Source organism: Fulmarus glacialis, unplaced genomic scaffold, assembly GCF_000690835.1.
Source record: "Fulmarus glacialis isolate BGI_N327 unplaced genomic scaffold, ASM69083v1 scaffold29214, whole genome shotgun sequence".
NCBI lineage: Eukaryota > Metazoa > Chordata > Aves > Procellariiformes > Procellariidae > Fulmarus > Fulmarus glacialis.
In genome coordinates this window covers 1,465-23,776 of record NW_009207838.1, presented here as the reverse complement: position 1 = coordinate 23,776, position 22,312 = coordinate 1,465, and the positions used below count along the sequence as shown (strand labels likewise).

At 38.7% G+C, this 22,312-nt stretch overlaps 2 protein-coding genes across 2 annotated transcripts; one reads left to right on the top strand and one right to left on the bottom strand.

Annotated features, from left to right (window-relative positions):
* The first annotated feature begins 1,843 nt into the window (after positions 1-1,843).
* ENPP4 (ectonucleotide pyrophosphatase/phosphodiesterase 4 (putative)) lies at positions 1,844-6,613 on the top strand. Its single transcript, XM_009576284.1, has 4 exons — positions 1,844-2,587; positions 2,743-2,751; positions 3,550-3,711; positions 6,240-6,613. The coding sequence occupies exons 1-4, from the start codon at positions 2,038-2,040 to the stop codon at positions 6,611-6,613; spliced, it is 1,095 nt and encodes a 364-aa protein (XP_009574579.1). The 5' UTR covers positions 1,844-2,037.
* A 7,595-nt stretch (positions 6,614-14,208) lies between these two features.
* On the bottom strand, positions 14,209-21,057 carry ENPP5 (ectonucleotide pyrophosphatase/phosphodiesterase 5 (putative)). Its single transcript, XM_009576283.1, has 3 exons — positions 20,193-21,057; positions 16,180-16,356; positions 14,209-14,579 (listed from the first exon to the last, which is right to left on the bottom strand). The coding sequence occupies exons 1-3, from the start codon at positions 21,055-21,057 to the stop codon at positions 14,209-14,211; spliced, it is 1,413 nt and encodes a 470-aa protein (XP_009574578.1).
* Positions 21,058-22,312: the final 1,255 nt, after the last annotated feature.

Genomic DNA, 22,312 nt, shown 5'->3' with positions numbered 1-22,312 from the left:
TGCCTCGTCGCGGGGGTCCGCGCTGCCGGTGCTCGGCCCCGAGTGCCGGGTCACGGCGCTGGGTTCTTCCCAGCGCTGCGGGAGCCGGTGCTGTACATCGGATAGGTGTGTAGTGACAACGCGGCATCTTGCTGTCAGCTTTCGAGGCTAGGGTAACTGGTTTCTTACTGAACTGAGCAGCTAGAGACTGGAAAATCTGGCTGGGAGGTGGAGAGATTCAGGAGCAGATAGCTGTAATGCTGGTGGCGTTTTGTAGTTAGCTGCGACCCAGTGTGTAAAAACACAAATGCTTAGCATCTTTGGAGTGTTTCGAAGCTAATATTGTGGTCTTATGTCTTACTGTGCTATGAAAAAGTCTGGTTCTGCTTTTTAAAGCACCTGACAACGTGAAATGGGTGATTCTCTGGTCCACTGCTCATCTCATTTCTTTTCTTCTTTCTCCTCTTTAAAGGGGCTGTGTGTTACAACTTCTCTGTATTAGGAGATACCTCAATGCTGTTTTTGACGATCCTTTCTTCTAACATTTGTGTCTTCTAAAGAAAATTTAACTGTTGGCTGCAAGGGGGAGATGATTTCCCATGCTTTGAAGTCCTCTCACTGCTAAAGCTTTAGCTACCACTGAAGTTACTTACACTTTTAAAATAATACACTCACAGTTTTAAAGAGTTTTGGGGAAAGGGTTGAGATAGAAGATATTACTGCAGTTAGGAAGATACCTGCTGTTCCTCCTAGAGTCACCCTAGTTTGTGCAAGTGAGTTAAAGGACAAATTTGCTGGAGTGAATTCTTCTTGAGAAATAAATACGCTGTCTAACAATATTGCAGAAGTTTTTGTGAAGCCTGGAGCTTCACTTCCTCTTTCTTGAAGGGTTATAGAATAATTCTGGACCTTCCTGAACAAAGTGCTCCTGTCACACATAATAAGTTTTTTTTTTGGGGGGGGGAGCTTACAAATCATACCTTGCATTCATAATAGTCATGAATCCCTTGGTGAGAAATACTTGCCTCATAGCTAAGGTTACTAATGATTGGGTTTTTTTTTTTTTTAGAGGAGAGAAATATGATACATAAAGAACAGGTTTAAATACTGTTATGGTAGATGTACAACAGCTTAGAACGAAAACAGAAGAAGAAGTTACTGCTGGCAGTTCCGTGTATAGGGTAAGCAATAAGTAAATAGGAATGTTGAAAGGCTGAAAAGTCTTCCACCAACTTGAGAGGCTGGAAATTGTGAAAAAGGAAAGGTGGGATTGAAAAGAAAAATTGTAATTATAGTAGAAAACAAAATTCTGGCCTGAACAGTGATGTGTAAGTAGCATTTATTGCTGCACAGGACTCTTAAATGTGGAGCCAGAATTGTTCAGGTGCCTGTGCTTGAACATGAGAAAAAATACTGATTGTCTGTCTTGGAATGTAGAATTGTAATAAGACACACAGAATGATGGAATAACTGTTTAAAAGAGAGAAAACAATTCTTCCTTTCATTTAGTCTGGAATGAAAAAAAATCTCACTGCTCATTTGCTTTAATATATGAAAAACTATGACAATATATGAGAAACTTCTGACGTCAGTAGGGAAATACACTGTTGACATCAGTGGTTGTTTAGACCGGTTATGTTGCAGTTAACCTCTATAAGGAAGATGTACATAATGTATAGCTAGTTAAACTGGTTCCAGTACAACTATTTTGTGTTACACGCCTTATCCTTTTACATTTTTCAGGTGCATCTGATTACCCGCTGGAAATACTTTGAAGTATCAACGATGAACTCGATGTTAACATTATTTTTTTCTGGAATAGTTGCCTGTTTTGCTCACCCTACTGGTGATTCCATATCCAGGTTACTCCTCGTGTCCTTTGATGGCTTCAGGGCTGATTACTTGGAAACCTATAAACTTCCTCATCTTCAGGAGTTCATTGAGGATGGTGTGCTTGTAAAACAAGTTACGAATGCTTTTATCACCAAGACTTTCCCAAACCATTACACCATAGTGACAGGTTTATATGAAGAAAGCCATGGCATCGTGGCTAATGACATGTACGATGCAGATGCCAAAAAAAAGTTTTCACAGTTCAATGATTCAGATCCCTTCTGGTGGAATGAGGCAGTTCCAATTTGGGTAACAAATCAACAGCAGGGAAAAGGAGCAAGTGCTGCTGCAATGTGGCCCGGTACCGATGTAAAAATTAGCAATACAACCCCTCAATTCTTTATGAAGTACAACTTTTCAGTAACGTTTGAGGAGAGAGTGGAGAAAATTGTTGCGTGGCTGAACAGCTCTAGTCCAGTAGTCAGTTTTGCTACATTATACTGGGAAGAACCAGATGCAAGCGGGCACAAGTATGGACCAGATGACACTGAGAACATGCGCAAAGTATTAGAAGAAGTGGATAATCGTATTGGTTTCCTTACTAATAAATTGAAGGCATTAGGTTTGTGGGACACTGTTAATATCATAATAACAAGTGATCATGGAATGGCCTCCTGTTCTGCAAAGAAGCTGATTGTCCTGGATGGCTGCATTGGTCGCAATAACTATACTCTGATAGACAAGACTCCAGTTGCTGCAGTGTTGCCAAGGGAGAGTATGTTTTGGGTTTTTTTTTTTTAAGTCGTACACTGAGAATTAAATCTGGTTTATCTTGCTACTAGAAGGTACACACTATGGTAGACTGTTCACATCTTTTGCAAAACCAGTGTAGCTCATATTGCAGAACTTTGACATAATTTAATGAACAAGCTGAAGAATGTTTGTTTATTTAGAAATTACTTTGGTTTGGTAATCAATGGGCCAAGGAGGTTTCTTGTCAAATTGCTATGGGTGGTAAAGATGGTCCTGGTACAGCTTGTTGAGAAAGTAGATAGGCACTTAGTATGCCTGCTTTCTTGTTGCTCGCTTACTCTATATGGTTGTAATTCACAGTGAGCATGAAATAAACCCTCATGTTTATTCAGAATAAAAAATGTCATTGTCTAAACTTCCAAGTAAAAATCTAAACCCAACTTTGATCGCTTTACCACTTCTGTTTCTGTGAATGAAACTTCAGTTTTCATACTGTGAATTCAATTTTTGTATCTTGGAGTAGTTACTAACAGGCATGTCTTAAATCATGACACTGCTGGTCTCAGTTTCCACTACTGTGGCCAGACTGAAGCAATTCTAATGAACAAAGTGATTTATACAGTAACAAAATTTAATACTTACTGCTTTAGATAAAATATTGACTACTTTGGTGTGTGATTGCTTTCTCTGGATTTCTCTGCTTGAATCTTGCCCTCCTCCCCTGCAAGCCCAGAGGGTAAGTTGAATTGTAGGTCCAAAATCACAGCCGTGAGGTGCCTGATTTAAAACGAGAGCAAATTGTGAAATCCACCTTGATACATGTAGCATTTCATTAGGGACATGAAAAAATCCTTTCTGTGTGCCTTTTAAAAAATAATTGTTTTGAAAAAAATGGATCTTAGGTTTAATGACACATAATTGCAGTAAACAGGGCATAATTTCCAGCTGTTTCACTTGCAGTTTTTTTCTTGGCAGACAAGAGAGATGTGTATAACTTGCTGAAAAAATGCAGCAATCGCATGAAAGTATATTTCAAAGAAGAAATTCCAGACAGATTTCATTATCGTCATAATAAGAGAATTCAACCCATAATTCTGGTTGCAGACGAAGGCTGGACAATTGTACAAAACGAGTCACTTTCAAAATGTAAGTGTGTTTTCCTTATTTGTGCTCTTGGTGGCTTACATTGGTAAACTGTCTTGTTTTTATTGCAGCCATGTGTAGGATGGTCCTAGTTTAGTGAGTGGAGTCCTGGCACTGTGCATCTTTAGGAACATCTCAGCACTTTCTAGAACATTTTAAGCCTGAGCCTGGAGTGTTTTAACAGATGAGGAAGAGATGGGGGATATTCCATTGGCTAAAACGCTTTGTCATGTTCAACTTAATAGCCCGAGGTACACTTTTAAGAGTTAACTCAGGCAAGTTAGCAGTCTGTCTCAAGCTTCCACTAGAGTGTGGTTTAACTATTTTTTGTATATAAAATATATATATATATAGGGGAGCATAAATGGAAGAATGCAAGACAAAACATTTAAAGTTGCAGTATGTATACTAGGAGACAAAAATAAATGGGAGGAAATACTAAAAATAACAGGAACATAACAATAATGGTCAAAGAAGCCAGAGTTCATCCTGTTAGGGGCATCAAATAGCATGTTTTAAAGACAAAAAACAAACTTCAAAAACAAAAAACTTCACCCAGTGCATTGCTAAGCTATGCACTTTCTTCCTGCTAGATGCTAGGAATGTCAAATTACATACATATATGTATATATGTATATATATTTTCAGGTGTTTCACATGCAGGGTTTTTTTGGCAGACAAAAGAGGCGTGTATAACACTGAAAAAATGAAACTGTCACATGAAAGTGTCTCTCAAAGAAGAAATCCCAGATAGATTTCATTATCATCATAGTAAGAGAATTCAACCCATAATTCTGGTTGCAGACGAAGGCTGCCTGTGTATATACATATGTATCTATGTGTGTTCAGAAAGTGATTGGACAAATTATTGGAAGAAAAATCCATTAATAGAAATTAAATACAAAGGTACCAACTTCAAGGAAGTTTCTGAGCAGCCAACAGCTCGAGGCTGGTTGCTATGTCAGGGCTAACCCTGTTGGATACTTTCCAGACTCCCTGTTACGACTACTGTCAGAGACAGGATGCTGGGTGGTGTAAACTCCCCATTTCACCCAGTTTGGCTGTTCTTACATTTAAGTTCAAATTTTCTCATTATTTGTACAAAAGTACTCCTTTTAATGTAAGATGTGTTTGTATTTTAATTTCCCCATGGATTTGCTACAATCATTTTCAAATTGCCAACACTTAGCACACATGTTCTCTAGTAGAGGTCCCTTTCTTGTTTATGGTTAGATTCAATTTCATGTACCTAAAAATAGTTAATAAGTGTATATTTATAAGTAACAGCATTGTATCAGTTGAAGCGAATCACTTTTCAAAACAATTTTGCTAGCCAAGGCTTCCCAGAAGCAGGCAGTGGAGGTTTTAACCTAAAAGGCTATTTAAGTGTTTATTGTACTTGTCTTCATGGACAAAGTGGCAGCGTAATGATTGGCAAGTGTATCAGTACCTACACTCTATCTAGCAATGTTGGCACACACCTGCCCTCCTACTTCAGACGTGACTGAAGAGGGGACTTGGAACAGCTCTGTTCAAAACAAGCAAGTAGTAGAAGGGAAAATAACGTAATCAAGAAACATAGGACTGCATTAAAACAAACGAGCAAGATGTGGTGCAGTAGTATCTTTATGGTAACAAACATAACGGTGGAAGACATTAAAAAGGAATATTGCAAGTATACTGAAGTGGTGAGTCTGATCTAATCAATAGGAATCTTGACATTTCACATCAGAAACTTCAATGAAGCAGCAGGAGACAGTTCTCGGGGAGACTTTTTAAACTGTTATTAAGAAATTAACTCAAAACTTCAATGCACTCACTCAAATACTGTGCTGTGTGTGCTATGAGAAATTTTTGGCATCTTGGACAGATTTTTCAGACATGTTACTAAAAATTTGACTATGGCTGGTTTTTAGCTGTGTATATTCCACCAAAAATCGGAGTGAGTATTTCTTAAAAACCTACCAAATGTTCAGGTACTGGTGACCTTGTAGCCACAAACGTTTTGTTGTTTGCATGTCACAGGCATCGTCATCCTTTGACTGTTTTTTGGTTTTGACTATTTGGGTATCCCTTTTCCTGAAGTACCTAATCTGAGAAGCATGATTTGAGGGTACTTAATATGCTGGAACTGAACACTATCAAGGGAAAAGTGCTTGGCTTTTAAGAAGTAATTAAACTGTCTGCTTTACAAGGGGGAGATGTTCTTTCCAAAATCTGACAAGTACAAATTTGCATTCCAACTACTGACTTGTGGAGTGGCAACATCCTTTTCAACTTTGGCATGAGGAGTGGGAAGGGGAAGACTGGGAATGTTGATAACCAAAAGGAAAAGAGATAATGGGGGGAGGGGAGAAGGACCATGGCTGAAGTCCAGTATGGGAAGAGACTTCTGGGGATTGGGGAAGAGGGAGGGAGGGAACTCTGGGTTCCTTCAGTGTTTGATCCAACAACTGAGAGAGATAGGGAGGGGAATATTCGATAGGCAAACAGAAACTGTGATGTTAACTCTTAACTTTGCATTTCTCTAGTAGGCGACCATGGCTATGACAACGCTCTCCCAAGCATGCATCCGTTCCTGGCTGCTCGTGGGCCTGCTTTTCATCGGGGTTACAAGCAGAGCACGATGAACAACGTTGATATTTACCCCATGATGTGCCACATCCTGGGACTGAAACCACAGCCGCACAATGGCACTTTCAGTAACACCAAGTGCTTGCTCGCTGACCAGTGGTGCATAAACCTTCCAGAGGCTATTGGGATAGTTATTGGGGCTTTTATGATACTGACCACTTTCACCTGCATTATAATAATCTCAAAGAATAGAGTAGCTCCGCCACGGCCATTTTCCCGACTTCAGTTACAATATGATGATGACTGTAGGGAGCCTCGCCTCACTTGCTAAATAGTGATTTCAGGAAGAGAGTTCGAACTTGCACTGGATGGCATTCTTTGATGCACTTTAATGGTATCCGTATAAAATACTGTACAGCCAGCTCTTGCTAACTTGTTTGTGTGTGCTACCTGACTAGGAGTCCTGTAAAAATACTTTCAGAACAAAATGGTGAACAGGTGGCTTTCTGCTGGAAAAGATGCTTAACATAATAAGGATGCTTAGTTTTTCATTCAAGCCTTTGAACAATTTCAAAATGAAATTCCAGAGTATGAACTAGCCAGGACAGACTAAGTGAATTTTAACATTTGTAAATTATAATTGTTTTTTTGTATTAAATTTAAATTAATGTGGACTTCTTTTAGTGTTCTTGTACCTGTATGGGAAAGAAGATCTTTTTTATGAGCGTTAGAAGTTAGTTCTATTTGGACAGTATATTCTGATTTGTTCTTAAATTTGGGGATAGATGGTGTAGAGAAGATCCAATACTTCTGCTTCCACCCTAAGCCAGCAATAGGACAAGAAGCTGGTGAGAAGGAAAATGGAAGTCAGTGAGGAAAGAATTGATGGATATCACTTCTCTTTTGAGCAATAAAGTATGCGGTCAGTTACAATACTGGGCAGATGGCTCTGACATTTCCAGATGTGTGTCTGAGGATGAGTTAGTTCCACAATGCCTGCATTCAGAGAGTTGGGATGGTACTACTATGTGCTTATCTCAAGGATGTCGATTTAATCTGAGAATACTTGGATTACTCAGTTTTGTGGGCTGTAGTAGTAAAATTACTGCTTCTAAACCCTGTGAAAAGTTTTTCAAGTGTAAACTCTGCTGAAGGTGTTTTTGTAATAAAGGTAGTTCTGCCCTGTGTACCAGCTGATAATTATCTTTTGAAGGCTGTCATGTGCTAAAAAGCAACAACTGAAAGTTTGACATGCAATCATGAAGCAAGGATTCCAAACTCTTATTTTAAACCCTGGATATTTAAAGGGAAATGTTAATTTTTTTTTTTTTTTTGAGATAAGATCTCTTTTTCTGTAGCGTTTGAGTTATATAGATGCAAAGTTCTGGTGAAGACCAGTGCTAATGGTTCTCTTAATTGAAACTCTTGATTCCTTGTTAATTAATTTGATTTAGAAAGCCTTAGTGGTACCGTATCTTTCAGTGAGGAAAGAACGTGAGGCTAAATTGTTAATGCTAACCCAAAAAGAGAACTACAGTTACCAAGTCCTTTTCCTACAAGTTTGATGGTTTGAAGAACTGATAATTGAGAGAGCTGAGGTACCTGGTAGAATGCAATGTGGTTTCTTGTTCACAAGCTCAAATTCAATGCAATTTGATATTAGCCACAAACTACGTTTTAGTGATCCAACGGGGAGGAAGCACGGACTTTGGAGGGAAAGGTTACTTTTAACTGCCCACTGAAAAAAATACATTTGAGTTTTAAAAATGATGTGTGGAAGTTTTACTAATTTGTATCTTCCTCTCTGAGGATTCTGTTGTACTGATTAAAAACATAATACAAAACCTAACTTGCTCTGCTTTCCTCCTCACCCCTTCTTAACCCACTTGTTATTATTTACTGACTAATGCTTTACTCTGGGTTAATCTGAACTTGAAAAAGGCTCAGGCCCCTTAAAAAATCTGTACTGTTACTGTGTACTGATTTTAGACTGTTGATATAATAGAGCAATAACTGGACTGAACACAAGTCAGCCTGCTGGAAGATTTAAAATAATTAATTATATACAATAAAAGGTCAGGTTAATGAGTAACTATGAAGTGAATGTTTTGCAGGGTAGAACCTAGGCTTAGAGATACTGTAAAGGGGAGGATGCTTGAATTCCTACATTGGAGAGAGTTGTTAGCTTCTTGTAGTGATGCTAATAAAGGCTGCCATCCCCAGAGGGTGGCAGACTTGCTGGGAGATGCTTTGCATCATCTATATATGGAGAGTTACCTTTATCTTTCTGGCAGACTTGATAAGACCAAACTGTACTGTCCTCTACCTGTGAGGGGTTTTTTTTTCTGGATGCTAAAACTGATTAGCACAGTATATGCTCCACTCATCTTCCCTTGCTCCTCCTTCCCCTGAATAGTTGTCATACAGTGTGTGATGGACATGCTTTCAGTTCCTCTATGCATCACCATCATAAGCCAGGTGTCAAGGCTATCACCAAGATTTTAATTACCAGAAATTTAAATGTTGACTGAAATGCAATGGCAGCACTCTTAATCTGAAATACAAATATTGCTACAGATGGGGAAATCTAGGTCTAAATGCATTTCTTCTTCTAGCTCTAGGTAGCCCCTTCTGATAAGAATTGCTACAGGCAACTGAGCTTCTATGAAACCAGAAAGTGAATAGTAGTATCTAGCAGAAATCCTTATTACCCTCTAGTTCTTCCTTTGGTGTTGAAACTAAGCAGTGCTATTGTGGGAAGGGTTTAAAGAGAAAGTTTAAGAAATGGGATAAACTATATTCCAGTTGCACTGCTGATTATTTTCAATTCCAAAGATGCAGTATGGTCTAGAAGAGTGCTGAGTATTCTTCCTGGCACAATTCTTTGCTGCTGGCGGGGGGTTAAAAGTAGCTCTTGTACATCCAGGATTTCATACATACCATGTACAAACCAAGAGAATCTAGAAAAACACCTCTTTCTCCTTAGAGAGAAAGTTGATACATTTAAAGACGATTGTTTTTAAAGGTGTTCGTGCCTTTAACATGATGAAATATTTCCACTACCTAATTACAGTTTGTATGAATTATTGCATGTAGAAGTCAGCAGCTGATTTCCTTTTGAATAGCTAATTCAAAACAAGAACATGAGAAGCTGTGGCTTCCCCCTTCCTCAAAGCTGTGATAAAGGAGATATCCTACAATAGTTTGTGGCAACATTTAGTGACTTGCTAAATATATGCAACTCTGCAACATTCATACAGGGCATATTAATTTAGGGGAAGTTCTTAACGCTTACTTAAACTAGCATTGAAGTTTAGAAGGGAAGAGGGAAAGCTTGTAACACCACTTCCCAGCAGTAAAGGCTAATGTTTCATTATGTTGACTGCCTCCATAAACAAATGCTCAACACTGGGTAGAAAAGCCTTAAACATCCACCCCTCTGGGTTTATATGCTTTTCGTCCATTAGCACCAAGGAAACAGTTCCAGAATTGAGCTGATTTCAACTAACTATCGGTCCAAAACACTTGTTTCAGGGGGAAGTTTATCTTGCTATAAATTGAAAAGAATATACTGCCTATGAATATAAACCAACATCATGCACCTCCAAGGATCAGACCAACAGGATCAGATGTTTGCTTTAATATGTATGGTACCACCTTTTATTGCAAAAAACGGCTATACAGATTTATTAACTTAATAGATCAGGATTTCATTATGGAAAGGCGATCCATTTGCAATGCTGCAGATACCGCTATTGAACTTACCATTTTCATGTGCTTGCAACAATTTTTGTAGTCTAACATCTAATAAATGCTTACATTACCTTTACTGTAGTACAAACATACCATTTCTTGAAAGGTATGTACAGTAGCGTAGTAGGTATGGCCAAGATAGCATCCATGGCCATTATTTAAGCAGGGAAAATTCAGAAGTAAGCCTGCTATATTGCATTTTACAGAACAGCAGACTCAACAGCTGCACGTTTGTCACTCTTCCCACACACAGCTCAAGATTGTGTTGTTCCACACTTCTGAAAAGTCATCCTGCAAAACCCTTCATCTTGTAATAGGCATTTTTGTGGGGTTTTTTTTTTTTTGAGACCGCATTTATTGTAAACAGCATTACTGCAGCTCTTTACCAAGAAAGTCTAGACAACTTCTTTGATAAAAGAAACTGTATTATTACTGTTGGTAACAGATAGCTGTTATTTCCATATACAGTAGCAAAGTGGGAAACAAGGGGTCTTTTACATAAAACTTTGACCTAAAATCCTTAAGTTCTATCACACTTCCAATTATTTTTAATGAAGGCATACACTATGCAGAGTACAAGAAATAATTTGGGATGCATATGAGTTAAGGCCATTCTCCCCCAGCCATCACCCTCCACAATTCAAGTTTTTTTCCAGAAGGGTTTTTAAATGAAGTAAGCATTCAATTCTTGATAGCACTATAGCAAAGATATATTTTACCTTCAACATTTCCAAACAGGAAGAAACAAAGAAAATATGAAGCATACTTTGAGATGTCAAAACAGGTCAATAATGAAAGACAAAATCATGCAAGCTTCTCAGTTTCCAAGCTTAAGTTACAAGTAGTATACAGTGTACTCAAATCCACTTTCCAATGAACTTGTTCATATATCATAAAAAGTATCATACACACAGAAACCAAATCCCACATCCTCCCCAATCAAAAAGGTAGTCTGAAAAAACCTCACATCACATCAGAGAAAAAGTTGATATTTTTCTCCAGTGGCATCATATGTGCTTTCAATTTCACTAAGCATACACCCAACAAATTAAAACAGTGTTTAACACTGGCTAGGCAAATATCGTAACTACGCAAGAGGTACCTGCAAATATACCTAAGCAATAAAGGAAACATGTTTAAACCTAAACTGAAACACCCAAGTGCTGAAAGATTTCCTTCAGTTTTCTACAAAGGTTCATTTTACCCTCCTCAAAGAAGGGCCTTACAGTGCAATACGGAACAATGACATCAAGAAGAATTCTCATGTTTGTGTTCCCAATCTATTTTGAGTATTATTGTTCCCAAGCCCTTTGTTAGGGGAATCCTACTGCTCTTCCCTTGTTGCGTGTTTGGGCAGGTAAGCCTAAGTACCAGGATGACTGAACAACACTGACCAATTTTGCCCCCTCCTTAAAATCAAGGGTCACTTTGGCCGATGATAGAACTACACCTGTCACAATTTAAAAAGTGGGAGTTTAATGAACACCTCTGAGATTACAATCCAGTTATTTTTAGATCTGCCATAAGCATTGCTATCAAATCACTACAATAAGAAGAATTTCTATTAAAGCAGCATGTTCCAAAGTGGGAAAGCGTGTAACTGAAGTAGCTACAGGTGAGGATTATAGCATCTCCAATTTTCACTGTTATTCCCTTAAGCAAGCCTGTAGATCCTTCTTTAAACACACAGTAAGTTTGTGCTACAATTTGGTTTTAAGTTGCAAATAAGGAAGAAAAGGTGGACTTAATGCATCAATTTGTTATCTGCCATCCACTTTTTGGAAGGTAGCTAGGGAAGTGATTAGTAACAATTTAGAGGTTTAGGTTTTCTACTTGGACTTCCCCAGCCTCTCTAGAAACTACGGTGAACATCATTACTTCCTTCACCTTTCAGCTTGATAAGCCCTTGCAGCATTCACGTTTAGCTGGCGTCAGCAAATTAAATTTAAGACATACCTAATGGTCAGCTCCGCCAAGAATCAGCTTTACAGTGTCAGGCACAGCTATCCCAGAAGTTTTCCTTCAGTGTTAAGAAAACGGCAACATAGGAAAACAAGGCAGTACACACAATAACGGTAGAATTGCAGCGATGAGTCAGATTAAGTTATGCAAGACTTCATACACATCCCCCAAATTAAGGGGCTGTCCTCCAACAGATCTGCTAGTTTCCTGTCTTCCCAAAGCTACCATTACAGCTAGACTTTCAGCATATACCTTAAATTGGAATATTTCGTTGCCTTCCCTCTCAAGCATTCACTGCATCTAGCTGTGGTCTCTGGAAACTTTCCGCATCTGTTTGCAAGAAGCTTAATGCTAAGCAAGTGTCCCTGCCATCACAGAGGAATCCAACAGATTACTTCTGACGCAGTGAGGAGCAGACAGTTCGTAACACGGCACTGCAGAGTCATCACTGAGGCAGCGAGAAGTAAGCTCATTTCTGAACCCACCCGAACGTCATTCATTAAGTCTGGAATTAAGTTTAGCAAAATGAGTTTTGAACTTCAGTTAGTCAGCTTGTTGCAGCTCTTTGCTAGGTCTGCTAGCAACCCTCCCAATTGCAGGATCAGACTGTTAGTCACACCATTAGTTTGGCAGAGCACATCCAAGGCCAAGATGTTCCCATCTTTGCCCTCTGCTGGGTGCTGTGGATAAAGCAGTAAATTGCACGTACAGAAATACCAGACTGAGTATTTGTGTGAATTTTGAAAGTTTCTTTCTCTTTGAGGCATTGTGCTCTGAAGCAAAGTACAGAGAAATACTAACTCACTCAGGGAGAGAAAAAAAATTCAGCTTTTAAACAAGTCTGACAACTAGACAACTTTTCTCAATTCATACCATGTTTTTCATACAAACCTTAGTCAGCAGCTTCTTACCTACGATTTAAGTGAACTCACAAAAAAACCAAACAACCCACAATAGCAAGACGACTTATTGCCCCACACAAAAGAATCAGAGTAATACATAGTTTTGACTCAAAAATTTTCCCTGACAGACACTTTCCTCTGGAAGAACAAACTCCAGTCTTAAACCTTTTTTCATATTAAAATGTGCTTTTTCAGATTTAAGAGTATATATGGCTTAAGATTTATATGGCTGTTCCTTAAATTGCGCGTCTAATCCTACGCATCGAATTCTAAGGTCCACCCAGACATATCAGATAAAACACAAGACAGCAAGCCAAGCTCACACCTGAGAAGAGTCTCCAGTGGCAGATCTGTTGTTACACCCAGTGACAAGCTTGACAGCAATCTGAAACCAGCTTGTACATGTATCTTCCTTAACTGATTCATCTGCCTTATTCTGAAATAACCATCTTATCACAGAAATATAAGAGACTCCATTTGGGTATACAGGTGTTGTGCTTGTACATGTCTTGTACCTGCCAGCCGCATGGAATTCCCAGAAAATTTAGTCCAGTGTACAGGAAACAACAGAAAAAGTAAAGACCTATATTTACCTAAAATAGTAAAGACCTATATTGACTTAAATAAAATAATAAAAAAAAAAAAAAATCAAGTAGTTTAATGCTGATTGCTAAAGGCAATACCACCTAAATTCATATTTTGGGACTACAATTAACACAGTAGTTTAAAGAAATATGCCTAACTCTAAACTTAGACACTTAGCACTGCATGACCTAGCTTAATAATAATGTTGTTTTCTGCAGGATTTAATCCACCAAGCTATCTGTAATGGTGATCTATGCAAAAGCTTCCTTGGGCAGGGAAGAAAAAAAACCCCAAAGAAGTCTAGTCACATTCAGCGACTTGCTAGAATCTAAGAGACTTAAAAAAACTCTCAAAGAAAAAAAAGGCGGGGGAGATGGGAAATGAAATCACCATGTAATAGTCTGTGAAGTGCGCCTCAGTTGATGTTACTTCCCTAAAAGTAGCTCAGAATGAGGTATTCAAGGTCTATTGTCACTACATGTCTAAATACATACACAGCTTTCCAGGTTTACCTAGAATATTTTCAAACCCTGAAAGATTAAGTGGTTGTAGGGTGAAACAGAAACATGCTCTTTCTCTGCATACCTCCTATGTACGTACTCCAGTGTAGCAATGAATCAGCATCCATTTCCTTTTACTCCACATCTTTATGCTGATCCACCTCTATTAATTTTTTTGTATAAGCTTACTTTAAGTATCAAACAGGAAATAGTACCAAGTGCTATTAATCTTGCAACAGTGGCTGGGCAACCTCAGTATGTTGTATTTGCATGGTATTTGCTTGGGTGAGGATAAAATGCTTAACAAAAACTGCAATAAAAACCATAACAAGAAAGCTGCCCAGAAAGACTCCTAGAACAGTAGCATAGGTGTCTGCTCCAAAGGCTACAGGAACTTCTTCAGCAAGTATATCTTTCACAGCGTTGAATGAACCATTGTTTGGCAGTGGGTTAATACCAAGGAGATGGCACAATAAGGGGTACAAGTCTGTAGCATTCATGACTTCTTTGGTGGCATTCTTTCTGAAAGCAGGACCAACTGCCAAAAAAAATGGATGCATTTCTGGTAAGATGTTGTCATATCCATGATTACCAACTAGAAATAAAAGATAGATAAAGGTCAATGTTCCGAAGCTGCAAAACAAGCATTGAACCTTATCCTATAATTAGCATAACGCGAAAAGGAACAGCCATCATTTATTCTTGCAGAGGTTTTAGAAGAATCATTTTGATCAACAACACAAACGTCTCCTAGCAAATACAAAGTCTCAGAACTACAAAGAGAAGATGCCCTAAAAAAAGAATGGAGAGCACTAACTAAAAAAAAGAAAGAAAAAAAAAAAGAAAGGTAAACTCACATGGCAGTAACAGCACTATCAATGGCATGCTATGCTACACCCAAGTTTCCTTGATTTTACTCAAGGAAAAACTCCAACTTTGCAACTGGACCAGATCTCTTCGGGGAAAAAAAAAAAAAGATCCGTGTAGAGACAGACTGTTTGACTCCTAGCAGCAGACAGAACTTGAGCTCTGACTGCTTGGACACTTTGTCCAATTTTGTGCACCATCTACTCATCAAGAAAAAAGTTTACAGATATCACTAGTGGGTCTCCAGTGTCCTTACAGGGGCACTAAAAACTCTGAACAAGTGAATAAACATGCAGGCATAAAAAGCTGCTCTCATCAGCTATCAACAACTGAAAAACTTGTTAAGTCTTGCAGGTAACGCTCTTCAGCTTCATAACTAGCAGCAAAGTTTAAAAGGTTTTCAATTAAGAAACTTAAGAACTGACCATATGACACCTCTATTCTTCCTCCTACCCAGCCAAAAGTTGTTACAGTTTACTGTCTTCATTTTACCTATAAAAAATCTCAAAACTCCAAGGTGAGGAACTTAAAAGTAGGTTTTTTTTTTTTTTTCCTTCAAATCACCTAGAATGCATCTTATCCTATAAGGCAAACAAAAATCACTGGTGTACAGTAACACAATATTGAAAGACTCTTTCTAGCAATAGAACAAGGTTACTATAAGTGTAGGCATCCGCAGAAGTTGAGGACTTTCAGAAAGCATTCTTATATTTCCAACCCAACCCTTCTCCAGTAAATAAATATTACATGATAAAACAACGCTATTCATCCTCTGCTCAACAAATCCAGTTACAACTTTTTTTTTTTTAATTTCTTAGGAAGTGCTTGTCAAGCAATAGAACAAGGTTACTATAAGTGTAGGCATCCGCAGAAGTTGAGGACTTTCAGAAAGCATTCTTATATTTCCAACCCAACCCTTCTCCAGTAAATAAATATTACATGATAAAACAACGCTATTCATCCTCTGCTCAACAAATCCAGTTACAACTTTTTTTTTTTTTAATTTCTTAGGAAGTGCTTGTCAGTTTGCTAGATCTCGCAAGAAGATCTCAAGTATGTGACCACTAAAACATGTGAATGATCTTATCTCAGTAAGTTTAATTTTTAGAAACGGTAAGTCCAGTTCCCCCTCCCCTAATAGTAGGGTGCTTCCCATCCCATCAGCAAAAAAAAAAAAAATTCTACACACTTAGCTTCAAAGTATTCCCTCCCAGTCTTAAAAAAAAATAAAATAAAAATTAACATCGGTTGAGATTGGGAGAGAAAGTACCATGTAAGGTCTCTGACTAGGAAGATATAGCAAAACACTGTAAAGACAGAATACTTACACTGAAAACCATCAGACTTATTATATACAATTTCCCATCCTTTATCAGCCACTGCTAAGATTGGCTGAATTTTACTGTTGTGTTTGTAATGTAATCTATCTGGAATCTGCTCCTTTTTATATACAGTCATGTTGGGGTGAGCATTGGCCAACGCTTCATATACTTCATCCAGTTTGCCTTCAAACAAACAAAAGAAACAAGAGACAAAACTTAAAACATACTAATACGTTTTCTGAACTCATCAGTAGTTTAAATACAACTGAAAGAAGAGGGCAAATGCACTTCCCCCAAAGCTAATTACAGCGGTAAGAGACAACAGCGGATTACAATGCGCACAGAAGTTACTGTGAGAAATCCAGAGCTTCATTCACAGCAAGATCACACCCGGCATCAGACTTCATAGCCTATTCCTAAGCAGTAAGCGCCCTGCTAATTTTAGAAAAATCCTTTGTTTCATAGTTATCAGAATGTAAGCTTCTCACAAGAATGAGTTAGAAGGCATTCAGTTAAGTCTCACAGAAATCAGCTCCTCCTAGCTCCATGCAAAGCCTGAAAGCAAGAAAATAGCTCCTAAACCTGTTTATGAGGTAATGTGCACGTTAAGGCCATATTCTGTCTTTCCCCCAGTTGGCTACGATGACAAGTTTTGTTTATCTTAAAGCAGTTTAATTCTTAGTTGCTTTCCTTTAAAAGGCCAAAGAGCGCAGCCACTGTGTTTCTTGGCATCTCTGAAAACTTATTTCTGAGTGAACCCAACTATTTATTTCTCCTTCTACAAGATGCTCCAATAAACAGCTACGTTTGACCTCATTTGATTTCCAGTCTTGATCTTCTACCATTTTGATGACAAGTTTAGCCAATTTAGAAAGAGTAGCTAGTTCGTTGCTATGTACCACGTAACATCATAGTATTAGCAATTAATAGCCTAGGGATAAGCAAAACTAGCTTGCATTAATCTTTTAATGGAAGCCCTCAGGTCACAGTCCAGATGCCACTAACATGTTAGGAGCTGTACAAAGACTGCAGAGGCCTGTGCAGGGAACACACGTCAAATGAAGGGACAGGTTGGACTGGCAGATGAAGACGGCACTTTTGGTCTAGAACTGTCAGCCACTCTGTGTATTCAGTAACAGCTAACAGCACTACCTACTGCTTTGTATTTAGTGTCTACCCCTTTCCCTTCCCTAGTCATCTACTGCGTAGTGAGTGTAAACCCTCAAGAGCTGTACTAACACTAGTAAATAAATAGGCATTTTCCACCCCCAATTCTTTATTTGCTTATTTCCAGTTTCTGAGCTTTTCTTTCCAGTAAGTCACTGAACAGCCAGAAAGGAGCTGGACAAGCTGGAACACCAGCGCACAGAAAGGAGGAACCAGGACACACAGACAGAAACACAAAGGCGAGTTCAGGAATCTACATCTGAGCAAGTTTCTTCAATCCACCCCCATCAAGATTCCTGTTGAGGGCTATGCAGTGTCTATAACAGACTGCTGTTACACACCAAATAACTCAGCTCCATGACTTATTTAAGTACTTTGTGCTACACACGCGCACAATTCAGTCAGACAGCTGAGTTCACAACTAGTCTCTGCAGGCCAGTTTCAGCGCCTCAAGGTCTGAAGCACGGTTGGAAGACGTTTACATTTTCTTTGTGGCCAACACTGCCGTTTTTAGCAGACGAGTGGGATTTAAGCACATCCTGTCATTTTGACTTATCATTTCTCGCTAGTTCTGCCTTCACAGCTAGCTGAACATCCTGCAGCGGGTGTTCCTGCGAGCGAGCTCCTCTCCGACTGTCTGTCCCAAGAAACGATCGCCTTGATGACCACAAGAACAAGCGCTTAGTTTGACCTGAGACACTGCCTGAAGTAAACCAAGGATAAAATCCGGTCTAACATTTACAGCATGCATGGGGTTTTGAATATATCTCAGGGGGAAAAAAAAAAAAGTTTGGGAGGAGGTGCCCAAAGTCTTTAAAGAAAACATCTTCATTTTCCCCCTCCTAGGATCCAGTATAGAAATTCTGGAGAAAAACTCAAAAAATATATAATGTTTCTTATCTCAAATTGGCATAAAAAAAGAATCACTGAACTTAAGAAACACAATAAAGGTCAAGATGAGACAGCAGAAGTCCAGATATGATAGAGATAGTTACAGCAATAAGAAAAGGGACTCCAATCTAGCACTTCTAGGACTATATTAGCGACAAAATTAATTTTGTTATGCCACTCTTCTATATGGGATAACAGGGAGGAGAAGCCCCAAATACAGCAAACTATGATTTCACACTAAATTAATTATTTGAATTAATATATTTATATTAAATGAAAGAAAAAGGCCAGCATCACCACCTATGCTACAGGTACCATCTTCGTGAACATGTAATTAGTTCCACACACACCAATACACTAGCATGGTTAATAATGGCTTTAATCCATCTCTCAGGGAAAAAATAAGCAACCAAACAGTTAAAATAGCAGAAATCACTGCATTTTTAAGCACTGAAAATTTTTCTCAATGTCTCACTAAGTTTTCCCATTCCCTTGGTTTAAGCAAGACAAATGGAATAACTATTGAAGAATCAGTCCTATGTACTTAACTATATGTTATTTCATAGCCAAACTGAGAACGAAGCTCATTTTTTTATAATAAAAATTACAGCTGGTAACACAGAAGAAAGGAATTTTAGCTGTGCTCAAAACTAATTCTTGTTTATTGGTAGTGTAATAAATATCTGAAATCAACGCTATTTCTGAAATCCATTGAAATGGCTTTTTTACTATTCTGTCATCTAATTGCTGCAGAGACACTACTTCTTTTCAGCATTTAGCAGACAGGAGAATCAGGTTATGCATCTTCAAGTTCTCATTTACTGCATTGGGGATGTTTCAGCACTAAAGTTTACTTTTACAACTCTTATTTGGTTGGGAGAACATATTTGGTAATGGTCAACTATGTTCGTCTCTGTTAGGATGGAGCTTCCAAACTTGGCTCTTCTGCCACCGAGAGAAAAAGCGCCCAGCTACAAGCACCTGAGTGTGCTCAGGCAGCAAATGATCTCAGTTTGGACATACTAATATTTTAGTCTGGAGTATTCTTCAAACTAAAAAAGACAAGCGACATTTGTTTACACATTTAAAGGTCCCTTAAGTCTGCAAAATACCCTCCCTGCTGGGGCATTAAATACAGAGTGCTATCCACTAGTGATGCAAATATTACAGAAATCTTGAAAAACACCTTTTCGGAAGGCCACCTTAAAAGTCAGTTTCCAAATTAGCACCCCTGCCCACACAAAAAATACTATTTTCCAGGTTAATGTATTCACACCAAATAGTTATAGCTTTTGATCATCAAAATAAAGAGCAGCACCTCTACATCAGTAAAACTAAACATACACCTGACACTTAAGCAACCCTTCAATGACTGCAACCAGTCTTCAGATTTCAATTCCAACAGCATTCTCGCCCATCATTATCACAATAAAAGCGGTATGAACATAACTGGCTGGCTGTTGAGAGTGATGGGGGAAAAAAACTAAAGTGAACTTCAATAGCTGGCAGCTAATCAAATAGCCAACAGAGGATTTCTTTTTATCAAAGGTCCCCATCTGGTTTCAGTTTACTGTTTGAGTTAGAAATCTAATTCTTCCACTATGGCTTTAGCATCTTGATGAAAGGCAAGATATGTAACATTCAGTTGTTATCTATCTAGAACGCCATTCATCCTTCATAATGCTGTTAGATTATTTTACTTCTCATAAGGACTAAAGGATATTTGGCAGTATTAGTCAACAACAGACAGATTTGCTCACTTTTCATTTCAGAAAGTTAATCCAGCCTTTTGACAAAGTTAGCAAAAAGAGCAAGGAAGTGATCCTGCAAGCACTCCTTGTTCAAGACTGATGTCCTACTGGCATCAGTGCTGCTACCACCACTTCAGTTAAGGAATGAAGTCTATAAAGTTTCAACACTCAAGTATTTTCTTCAGAGAATTTTACTGCTATAGCTCCTACCTTCTTTTGGCAAAATAGCTACTGCAGGAGAGTGGTCAATGACTTCATAGAGCTCTCTGTTCACATACTGATCAAGCTCAATGAGCCTTTCCAAGGAAGACTCTGACATTCCATGATCACTTGTGATTATGACATTTATCACATCCCACAGCTTCGCTTTCTTCAGTTCAGACATAAGATATCCCAGCTTTTTGTCAATATCACTAATTACCGGTCCCATAAGTGGGTTTTCTGGGCCCAGAATATGGCCCATCTCATCAGGTTGTTCCCAGTATAGGAGACCAAAGTTTATGGGTCGTTCTGATGTAAACCAGTTAATAAGCCTAGCAACTCTATCTTCAAAGGAAACAGATTCATTGTAGGGCATATAATACGTAGGAAAGACTCCATGTATTTTCACATCTGTTCCAGGCCACATAGCTGCTCCGGTTTTGTGTCCTTCCCTCTGATTCGTTACCCATATTGGGCTGGCTTCTTCCCAGAACTTGGAGTTATGGATATCCATTTTGTTCAGAGAGAAAGTTTCATTCAGAATAGGATCATACATCTCATTAGCAACTATACCATGGCTTTCTGCATAGAGACCAGTCACCATTGTATAATGATTAGGATACGTTTTTGTTATAAACACATTAGTGACCTGTTTGACGTGAACACCATTCTCCATGGCATAGTGAAAATTGGGAGTTGACACTTTATAGATGTAATCCCATCGAAATCCATCAAAAGATACTAGCAACACTCTGGGCTGGGCTGGCTGGAGAGAGAACGCGCTTGGAAGAAATAGTAAGAAAATTGCCAGGACTTTCCAGTAACAGTTCATGGCTATTCTGGAAGGTATTCGTCCCCTCTTCTGAGGCAACATGGCATCTGTTGAGCAGAGACAGAAGATTTGTTTGCGTTAACCTGTTTGTCAAAATCATAACTTAGTTTTAAGAATGAGTAGCTAAAATATTCCTTATGTATTTATACAGCTTGCCTTAGTAACACTGAGCACTCCAAACATCGAAACAAAACCTTTTACCTATCAGTTATATTGATATCCCAATTTCAGAGACGGGAAGCGAGACACTACAATTTGTTGAATGAAACACAGTTTGCAAAGCAACTTCTTTATCCAACATCACTGCCCAACCTCTTCCTTTTTTCTTCCTGCTCCCAATACACAGAACTCCTGCTCTTGCCATTTGACAAGTTTTCAAGTATTTTCTGTACTCGAAGTTGGAAGAAACTGTCCTATGAGAAAGCTTCTGCTTGTTAAAGAGTTAGGATGTAAACAGGGGCAGTTCTCACCTTGAGAATAACAAAGTCCATCTCCACCAGAACTTTATAACCCTCATTAAAATCTCGGGAGCATTACTTCTCTTCTGCGCAAGTGTGGCACAGACACACTAGCATCACATGGCAGAGCAGCGGATGGGAGCAGAAGTACACTGGAACTGGAGGACTCCACACCTGCACAGCTCCCGTCAGGGAGGGGGGACCAGCTAGAAACCACCACAGCTTCTCAGCCCCAACACTCAGTACAGGATTACTGAATGTGCTGAGGACAATTTCTAGTGGAGAAACTAGCAAATAAGCTTTGAATTTCAGATACAGCAGTATATCCATTAAAAGGTTTTGCTGCTTAAAAGGTATCAGATCAAGAGTTAGACAAAAAAAGAACAGGAACATCAGTTTCTCAACATTTTATCACATCTCTAACCTGACCATAGCTTCCCTACATGATGGAGCTCTTACCAGTCAACTAATTCTGATGCTTACTACCAAAGGTCACTTCTAGTGTATAGACAGCTTTACAAACAAGAATGTATACAAGTCATACAAGTCAGTGTGCAGTTTAAGTTCTTCTAACTAAACACTTAAATCTCTGAATGGATTGGAAAGAGGTGGTTGAAAGATTCAGTGGTACAGTTGTGAGCCACTGGAAATACTACATCTTTCAAGCAAGCATCACCTGTGCTTTCCAGTCAAATACCACTGCTACCTGAGCACAAGCAGCATAAAGTATGCAAGACACAAGAAATATAATGCAAATCCCATCCATGAGCTGCATGAGATGGTGACCACCACACACTGTACACTAAAGCATTTGCTCCCTAGATAAACATTCAGCACTA

Coding starts and splice junctions, on each gene's coding strand:
- ENPP5 (XM_009576283.1), bottom strand. CDS start 21,057: ATGTTGCCTCAGAAGAGGGGACGAATACCTTCCAGAATAGCCATGAAC. Junction 16,357..20,192: donor AGCTATTTTGCCAAAAGAAG/GTAGGAGCTATA, acceptor GTTTGTTTGAAG/GCAAACTGGATGAAGTATAT. Junction 14,580..16,179: donor TAAGTCTGATGGTTTTCAGT/GTAAGTATTCTG, acceptor TTTTATTTCTAG/TTGGTAATCATGGATATGAC.
- ENPP4 (XM_009576284.1), top strand. CDS start 2,038: ATGTACGATGCAGATGCCAAAAAAAAGTTTTCACAGTTCAATGATTCA. Junction 3,712..6,239: donor AAACGAGTCACTTTCAAAAT/GTAAGTGTGTTT, acceptor GCATTTCTCTAG/TAGGCGACCATGGCTATGAC.